The 10397-nt window shown below is 34.4% G+C and overlaps 1 protein-coding gene across 1 annotated transcript in view; it reads right to left on the bottom strand.

Moving 5' to 3' along the window:
• Positions 1-4741: 4741 nt before the first annotated feature.
• Positions 4742-10397, bottom strand: part of LOC125659113 (uncharacterized) — a 28848-nt gene continuing 23192 nt past the window's right edge. Inside the window, exons 5-7 of the mRNA XM_048890662.2 lie at positions 9832-10007; positions 9032-9201; positions 4742-8815 (exon numbers count right to left, since the gene is read on the bottom strand). Of these exons, the coding sequence (XP_048746619.2) occupies positions 8760-8815; positions 9032-9201; positions 9832-10007 (402 nt within the window). The 3' untranslated portion in view covers positions 4742-8759. The remainder of the gene's footprint in view (positions 8816-9031; positions 9202-9831; positions 10008-10397) is intronic.

Below are 10397 nucleotides of genomic sequence, written 5' to 3'. Positions count from 1 at the left end.
CGTCGTGAACGGCGGATGCCCTTGCCGAAGAGGTGCCAAACAATCAGAGAAGATCCATGCTAAGCTTCGGAACGAAGATTAACTGAGCGTAGGAAGTGTAACGAACAGTAGATAGGGAATTTCTACTGCTTCGCTAGCGAGCTACATGTAGCGTTTCTAGTGATATGGTAGTATTTCTCTAAGCAACGGTGAGCGTGTTCAGATCACTGTATGTTACAATATTATTATAGTACGACTGTTAGGTTTTAAACCACAGGAACTTCTTTCATTTATCTGACAATTATTAAAAAATAAAAACAATTCATTTCATTTTTGCACACATACATACATTGAAGATGTAAAATCTTAACTCGAACATATGTATTGATTCATGTTCAAACTTTACAAAAAGTTATCGCAACATGATAAATCGGATGTGCATGTAAGTTTATTATGCAGGAGGTTTGCGTTTTCTTTTATCATAAAATGTGAAGTTGTTATACAGGTTTATTCAATCAAACACAGATACAACACAGTGCGTGCTAAGCGTACCGACAATTTTGAATTACATGTACATCTGCACTAATGCAGATCTGTAGCTCTCTTGGAAAATATTTGGTCATACCAGAGAGCTACAAATCCACCCCTTATACAAACCTTCAATTTACGGGGCAGGTCGCTGTATTCTGGCATCATAATATCAAAAATTTCTTGCATATTTTCCTAGTATTTTTGTCCAAACATTTATCAAATTCCCATGTGAACCGAATAGTCGCAACTTCAAATGATTTCGTTTTTAAAGATAGCCATGCTACGTAGCAGTCAATTCGAACCCCGTTGATTTTTATATCTATTCATTCTATCCAATATGAAATACGTATTCGGTCTTCATTTATAATAAACACGAATATTGGACGTAACTATTGAAAAGTAATCCTAGTACGTTATGAAGGCCATCAGTCTAGCCCCTGTCCCCGATGCATTTTTTCAATACTGACATATAAAAATAGAACTTAGCGGAGATGGATCTGGAATTATTTCATCTAAAATATTTAACTAACAAGGGGCCCACGGCATAGCATTAAAGATGATATATGCTATCAATAACATTCAAAAATGGTTTACACATAAACATTACATATACCAAGTCTGGCCCCGTCCTGGAGTCAGTACGTTTACCCCGGAGATCATTTTCAATTTACAATTTCGGTAGAGGCCTAGATCTTTATTACAGATGTGAGGTTGTAGGGAAGATGCTTTAACATTGATCAATTTTTGTTCCATCCTTAAGGCTCCGGGGGTGCAGGATTGGTTGATTGATTGAATATTGTTTAACGTCCCTCGAGAGAAAACGTCACCATTGTTGGTGAAGGCCTGCGAAATTTCGGCCTATGCTCGGCGCTTATGGCCTTTGAGCAGGGACGGATATTTCTCGTGCCGCACCTGCTGCGACATGGGGCCTCGGGTTTTTGTGGTCTCATCCAAAGGACCGCCCTATTTAATCGCCTTCTACGACAAGCAAGGGGTACTGACGACCTATTCTAACCCGTATCCCCATGGGAGCGGGGGTGCAGGAGGGATATATGGGGATATTAGGTCACATAGACTTTACTGTAACAGAGATATCACACACACTGACACTCGACGTTTTAATTAAATATCTATAATTTAAAAAAATTGTCTTCCTGTAAACATGATATTTACAAGGTATATCACGCCGCCATCTTGGTTTTCTGTTTTACCAGCTGCATCGCTCGAAAATTTCGGCGAAAAGTTCGATTTAATATGATAATTAGACCCCTACCGTTTAGAGGCAACTATGTCAAGGTCCTACATGTACCTCTCGCATCGTTATGGTGAACTGGAAATAAAGTCCATTTATCGGCTATAACCAACCGTCAAATATCATCTACTGCTTCTCAAATGCCTGTGAGAAATAGTACGAGTATGGAAAGGAACCGGAAAAACTCGATACTCTTTGGACAACTAACATTTCTGTACATTGCCTCGGTTCATCGCTTATTCATGTATGTACAAATATGTCACGAAAATGTTTTCGTATATTAAGCTTGTATTAAAGTCAGCCGTAAATTGTAAAAGTCAGCCCTTCTCGCAAAAGTCCACTAGTAGTCGCTCATCTGGAACCACTTGGTGAGCGATTTGTCCTGTTATCTGAAGGATGATGGTTGAGGTAAATTGTCTTCCTTCATTCCTTCAATTTATTCGCTGAATCACAATGAAAGTGGTACATGATGTACAATAAAGATTTTTTATGCATTATTACAAATGTATATGTGAGGATGCACAAAAACAGTATCAGTCTGAAATATACACAAAAATATGTGCAAAAATACTCTGTACAAAATGGCGTAGAATTACATATAAATTACATGTTGTTAATTGGAACTTCAGCAACTTTTCGACCGACTCCAGTTACCTCCCCTACATACATGTAATATTTGGCTTATACATGTATTTTCGATACTGATAAGGATAAACAGTTGGGGAATTCGATTTCTGGTAATTTGACCTTGAATTTGAGGTTACAGTGATGTAAAATGCTGTGCTGTAATTTAAAGGTTTTTTTTTTTTTTTTTTTTTTTTTTTTTTTTTTTTACAGTGGTTGGACCTATATATCCCTGGTGTATTCTATTTTTCCTCCGAGAGCTACAGTTCTACAGCTAGAAAAGTCTAAAACAGACAGACAGGATAACGGACGAAGAAAGAAATGTTTGTCCACTTCTTCACTAATAAAAAAAATGTATGCAACAAATGTGCAAATCGGCTACTAATGATGACGAATTCGCGAGTAACTAATAAATTGTTATGAAAATTGATTAATCCCCAATCTTATATCATGCCGCAAAACACTAAAATAGAGTGGAACAAGGCGATTTTAAGTACGTGGCTAATAAGAGCAATTCTTTCTGAACCATTAGAGCGTTCGAAAACAATAACATGGAATCAAGTTTATTCAAATATGTGTGCTTTGTTTTTGTATACATTTATTTTTTAAAAAGTGTTTTATCTTAAATAATCAGTTTTCTGCTTTTCGGTTGGAAAATCATTTCAAATATCGATATAGAATTACGTCAAAGAAAATAAAAAATTGACGAACTGTAAAACTGTGTGGTTCTAGTCAATTGTAATATCTTCTTGTTTAGGCGAGCAAACGCTTTTAATGCCTTATCGCTACAATGCATAAAAAATGTAGTATACGGTGCATCGTAGTTTTATTTTATCAGAGAGAGTCCGTGGGTAGCATCAATTCATTTTTATGATATTTTCTTTTCTCTTTAGGGACCGGTCCACATTTATTGGAGGATTGAGACCGGTGCAAAATCCAACAGGACACAAATTTATTTTGACTTACATACTGATAGGACTCCAACTTTTTTTAAATTTTCAACACTGATAGTAAATGTATCAATGAACGAAAAATAGTATAAAGTATTTCAAACTTTTAATTCAACTATCTTTTACACAATGATACTGAATTGTATCAATGCTTTATTACATGTCCATCTTCAATATACTAGAGAGAATGTGCAATAAAATACTGTACTGGACCTTTGAATTTTTTTAATATTAAAACAAGTACATGTAATAAAAAATCCCCAAAAGAAGTATTCATGCAGCTGTGAATAAAATTGCAAAAATTACATGTAAGTTTTGCATGGAGTATGGATTTCAATCATGGAAAATAAAAATGGTATATCATGTTGGTCGTAACTTGAAAGATACAGACCAGAATTTAGCTCAAGTCTAAACACATCTTTGATAATTAAATAGCTTGTCATTACAACCAATTGGGTCAAATTCTGTCTGAATTGTTTCATACCGAGTGTTAGACCATTCTCGGCACATGGAATTTGATTACGGATGATTCAACTATTACGGATATTTTTTATTACGGATAACTCCATTTACCTGGTCAAGGTGTAGGGCTCACGAAGGGTGTGACCGGTAGACAGGGGATGCTTACTCCTCCTAAGCACCCGATCCCACCTCTGGTATATCCAGGGGTCCGTGTTTGCCCAACGTTCTATTTTTCTATTACTTATAGGAGTTATGGTATTGGTCACTATTCGTTATCTTCATCTTTCATAGAAAATACTGAGATGTGAAAAATACTTGCAAGTACATGAGACAACAGTTCAGTACAACAGTGATTAGAAAATATGCAAAATGTAGCACTTTAAACAACAATTTAACTAAAAAAAACAAACAAAAATAGATGAAAATAAAGAGATTTGTATCTTCACTAGACAAATTACCCAACAAACATGACAAAGTAAACAAAAGTTTCTCAGGAACTTGAATTCCTCAGCTGATATGAGGATCGATAGACAAATTTTAACTGATAATTATGAAGAACTCAAGAGATTTTTAAAATGTAAAATGTAAAAATGTTGTTTAATCATATATATATATATATATATATATATATATATATATATATATATATATTAGATAGGACAAACACCTTTTAATTACACATATGATGTAGGACAGCAACTTTTTTTTGTATTTTTAGAAGATAAGAGTTTTTAAAATGTGGATATATGGAAAGCACCGGTTCCAACCCCCAATAAATATTGACCGGTCCCTTAGACTTATGGAGGTAATTAAATAATCTGTAGCACACGCTGATAATCCTGCTATTTCTAAGAATCCCTGGCAGTTCTATTCTTTCTTTAAAGTTTTTTGGGGGCGAAAAGTCACTTACCATTGTCTTTTCGCCTTTAAAAAGATAAGTATCTTTGAAACGTTCTTATTTATTTATACACATGATATTCTTGACAAAAAGACAAACAATATTTATGTATCTATATATTCTTATCATAGATACAATAAATCCAATATAGTTATGTTATAAACTAAGAAATTATATGCGCCGACCAGAGGTGAGAGGCCTTGTAATTATGAGCGCGTTGCTCTAACCACTCGGCCACGGAGGTCCCTGGTTGAATGGACATTATAGAATATTATATGATGTTAATTGAATCATATAAATATATCGCAACTACATAACGCAAAGTTATGTTTAAAGTACATATTCTAACGTTCTCCTCTCTCTCTCTCTCTCTCTCTCTCTCTCTCTCTAGCAAATGATGTGTTTGCAGTTGAATACTTTTGTCTACTTAACTGAGAGCCTGCAAGAACGAATTTATGGCGAAGTCTTAAATTAGGAAAGCTTTGAGAAATTGACTTACGGCCAAAATGTATCCTTATACATACTTAGGAAGAGAAAGGTGAAGCTAACGAACAGTGATCAGTCTCATAACTCCTATAAGCAATATAAAATAGACAGTTGGGCAGACACGGATCCCTGGACACACCATAGGTGAGATCAGGTGCTAAGGATGAGTAATCATCCCCTTTCGACCGGTCACACCCGCCGTGAGCCCTATATCCTAATCATTTAAACGGAGTTATCTGTAGTCAAAATTAGTGTGCCAAAAACAGCCTAACAATCGGTATGAAACACGTCAGACAGCATTTGACGACCATAGAATTTTCGAAAGGCTGACTTCATTCGAGACTGTTGAAACCCCTGCACCATCCACTTGTTTGTCAATAGGTTGCCTCGATTTAAAATCTGACCATACGCAGAACAAGCTCTTGTGTATTGAATCAGTTGAGAGATATAAACACCATATGAAGGTGATAATGGAATATTGTTACATAGATATGGGAAGTTGACAATGGAGAAGCTTAAATCATCCCGTTTGTCATATAGTTAATTTGTCAGTTTGCCATTAATGTCTACTTCCAATAAAATATCTAAATATGAAGCAGAAGTGGACGACTCTATAGTGTCCTTTATTTCGATCTCACAGGGATATATCGAATCGACATATGAATGAAAGTTATTGTTATTGATAGACAAAACGTCGTCAATATATCTAGATGTCGAATTGAAGGCCACAGCAGGAGATTTTCTCTTCTCACGTAGAAGTTTTTGAATAAATTCTGCTTCATATGAATATAGAAAGAAGTCAGGTAACAAAAGAGCACAATTTGTGCCCATGGGAATTCTAACAGACTCTTGGAAAACCTGATCACCAAAGACCACGAAGATAATGTCAATGTGGAACTCTATCATATTTTTTATTTCAATTTCAGAGTACCTGTGCGTGGAATCAGCGTGGTGTATAACAAAGTAAGTTTTTGGAAGATTGATCGCTAGATATGAATATTTCCGTTTTCCATTTTTTGTTGAAGAAGCAACTGTCTATGATGTTAAAAGTCTAGTCTTTAATTTATCGTGAGGAATGGTCGTGTAAAGTGTTGAAAAGTCAAAAGTTTTGATGTTATTGATTTGGGAAAAGTTTTGCGATTTCAAGTTTGCTAAAAGTTCTTTAGAATGTTTTAGAATCAACATAGATTAACAACACTTTTGGCATATGTAGTCGCACAGTAAGTTAGAAGTTTCTCCTTCACAGCTTTTAATATTTTAAGAGAGTAATTCTAACTGAACCCTTCAAATTTTATTAGTTTTTACTGGTTGCCAGAAATGATTTTATGAACCCTACCAATGACTGAAAGGTTTCACCACCACCATCCCCTAGCGAAAACAACATTAAAAAATATATAACACTTTTCTCAACACATTTTCTGAAAGATAACCCCTCAACTTGCTGTTAATCAAACTTTATATTTTTAAGATGATTTTGAAATTGATTTTAGTTCAACATCTGCTATATAAAATGCATTACATCAAACCATTATAAATACATTCGCAATACTTAGTTCCAAATTTTGAATGTTTTGAAATTATGAAGGACCGTTCACTTCGTCTTTGGTCAATTATTCGACATGACGGATTACAATTGCATTTGTAAATCATTATGTAATTTTCAATATGGAGAGAGATCATTTATATTTTTTAAACAGTATTTTATTATATATAACATAATTATTATGCATAAAGATTTAGGCAGCAAGCATCGCCTGTATAATCTATCTCCTTTAATGTACAAGGTAAAATCCACATAATGATGTACATGAGAAATTACAATATATGTGATTATCTTTGTTGCATAAGTAACCTTTAATTTGGAGCTCCAAGTGACTTCCTAATAATCAAGTTTAATTTACTGTGCATGATATCAATAAATATAACATAACTAATGCATGCAATTATTCAAAAATTATATTTGATTTAAAGATATCGTTCATTCAATTCATGTGCACAACAATTCAAAAACGCATATAAAAAGTCCTTCCTCTGCCCAACACTACATTATTTCCCGCGCGTGCGCGGGGTTTCATCTAGTATATCATATCTATAGCTGCAGCGCTGTAGCTCTCTGTGAAAATATTGAGACAGATCAGAGAGCTTTATAAAAATCTCCGACTTACCACGCACAAACCATGCGCATGATTGAGGTGTCATATTGCAAAGAATTTACACCCATACATCCACCCAGTAAATTAAAAAATTACAATATGACAAAGGCTTCATATAGTTGTATTCTTGTATTGCCGTCTCATAAATCAAATATAAAATTACTAACATATTTTCCTACTATGTTTGTTCAAACATACCGTATTCATTACAGTCTCATACGACCCAAAAACTCACAGCTTCAATCCGATTTCGTTTGTTGGTGTAGCCATGTTAGGTATCCAGTCAATTTGAACCCTTTCGGTACATTCACCTATTCATGATATTCTTTATAATTTATGTATTCGATCTTCGTTGATTATAAACACGAATAATATATATTATATAATAGAAATAAAAAAAACAATACATTTTATCTAAAGGTTTGACTAAAAATATTTGTGGGGTTATTAGTTCACATCTAGACGTTATTGTGTAAATATTGAAATGAACCGGGATTCGAATTGACTGATATTAGATTGATGAGACAGCGATACAATATTATAGCGATATTTAAGGCCTCAATCGCGCGTATTTCTTGAACGCCGTGAATCGATGGATTTGCAGTTATCACACACACACACACACACACACACACACACACATATATATATATATATATATATATATATATATATATATATATAAGGTTATTATAAATCGACAACACGAAAAAAATTGAATTGGAACAAAATACAGACTTATTATACAATATATATCGCAATAGAAACTATATAAATGCAAATTGTATACACTATAAATGTAGTGAATTATACAACATTCAATTTGTGGATATTATCTATAATCACTGATCTTTGGGATGAATCGTTGGTACGTGAGCAATTCACATATATATAGATAGAAAGAAGAAATATGGTAAGCTTTACAATTAACCTGTTGAAACATTTACCTTGGACTGCTACTTTATACTGGTTCTCTCTCGATTGATCGATCGATCGATCGATCGATATTTTGGTATTGCATAATTAAAATCAAATGTACTACACGTATATTAGGTAATTATATAGGGACATCAATTAAACTTTATCCAATACTCTCCTTTCGAATTGTGCAAAAATCCTTTTGAGAGAGAATATCGGCAGAGACATGTGCCCACACCACTTGTCCCCACTTATCTAATATCTTGTATTTAAGTCTTTCACATTCTATGTTGGAAAAAGACTTCTCCCTATCGTCTGCTTATGTCTACATGCCGTATTAAAGATCCAGTGACCCGAAACCTCCTCGATACCTGTACAACTTATCGAAAGCAACGGAAGTTTGCATCGAGTGACGAACGATATTAACCAAACACGATGGTTTGATTAGAATTCCGAAAACGAAATATGTGAATGATACGTGCTGCAGTATTCTCAGCAAGCCTCCATTAAGTTACACCTGGGACCTGAATGGATATGGTCATGACGTCAGCCAACTCGTAATCTGAAAACATAAGTCTATATTTTCAAGAGATAAAACGTTTAACGATATAATGGTTCTCCCTTTATTTTTTCATATTATTTCTAACATTTTCTTTTGTAAGCTTATACTTTTTCTTAACTAGGATTTCTTGGTTAAGTTTGGATTTAGTATGATACAGCGGTACAATAACTAATTAAGTTCTGTTCATACAGAGAGCGAAAATCTTATTGCACTCACTATTTTCAAAGTTACACTTCGTCGTCTGTGGACAATAAAAGTATTGTATTGTACTATTCCGTTCTTGAGGACAGGCGTAACCAGGCTTAGCAAATGATGATGTCATCCAAAACACATCATTGGGACAACCTCCATATTGGTTCCAAATTTGAAAATTTCTCCAATAGTTACTGAAATGATAGATGATTCCTCATTTACCTCGTGTACAGGACATATCCACATCAATTTTAAATTAGCATGTCATGAAATGTAACTGCATTCTACCTGATAATTCTTTTCTTGTCTCGGAGATATCACGAAGATAACTATAAGAGTTTATGAAACGCTAAAATAATCACATCTAGAATTAAGAGTACAAACCTGTGAAAAATGATTTTCTGTTACACATTGAATCGAATTGTGATTAAAATAACAACTTCTGATATGTTACAATCCATTACGAATCTTAAATAAAATATTCACTTCTCAAAAAATAAATAAAACAATTAAGGTACCGTACAACCTCTCAATGAAATAAAGAAATATAATTTAATGGTTAAAAGTTATATTAAATCCATCGCTTCAAAAGTAATCGTTAAAGAACTTTGGGTCACAATACAATCTATGCATGCATGTATCAGCGTTTTTCAAACGGAGTGGAGGGGGAGAGAGAAGTTGAAAGCATAACTTTTAAAATTTCATTCTTCTCATTCACTACTACAACATTTATCCAAAATAGTTAGGGGGCCGTCATCCGATAGATCAAAATAACAGACAATGCCCCGGATTATATGCGCTTAATATGTGTGCGTTCTAATTACCTCTCAAGCACGTGTCCTTCTATTGAGAAGTAATTGTACGTCTGCGTTGGTGTCACATCTGTCCACGTGCTCGACACAACTCTGTTTTTGGAGAACCAGTCCGTGTTCGTGCTTCCTGTCCCGTTGAAAACAACCTCTGCCACTTGTGTACCACTCTTGTATAAATGAAGTTGAACCTTTGAAGGAGCGAATTAAAACATTTCTTCATGCAACGTTGAATAAAGAAATACTAATATAAGATTTCTATTCACAAAATGCTGAGTCCAAGTACGACTCGGAACTTTCGTTGAAAACAATATTACATATCTGCTGTGTTACGTTTGTAAGTGTCGTTAATTGAACTAAAGCGCTCTCTGCATCAAACAATAAGGACTTGCATGTATGAATGCGTTTTCGCCATGATGTAAAACTTATACGGTACCAATTTTGATGCACCAGATGCGCATTTCGACAAATAATGTCTCTTCAGTGATGCTCAACCGAAATGTTTGAAATCCGAAATAACAATAAACTTGCTAGAGCTATTTTAGGGAAAAACAGAGTGCCTAGAAGTGGAGTCAAATTCG

This window comes from Ostrea edulis, chromosome 9 (assembly GCF_947568905.1).
Source record: "Ostrea edulis chromosome 9, xbOstEdul1.1, whole genome shotgun sequence".
NCBI classification, from domain to species: domain Eukaryota; kingdom Metazoa; phylum Mollusca; class Bivalvia; order Ostreida; family Ostreidae; genus Ostrea; species Ostrea edulis.
The sequence above is the reverse complement of the archived record's forward strand: the minus strand, read 5'-3'. Positions and strand labels throughout refer to the sequence as shown.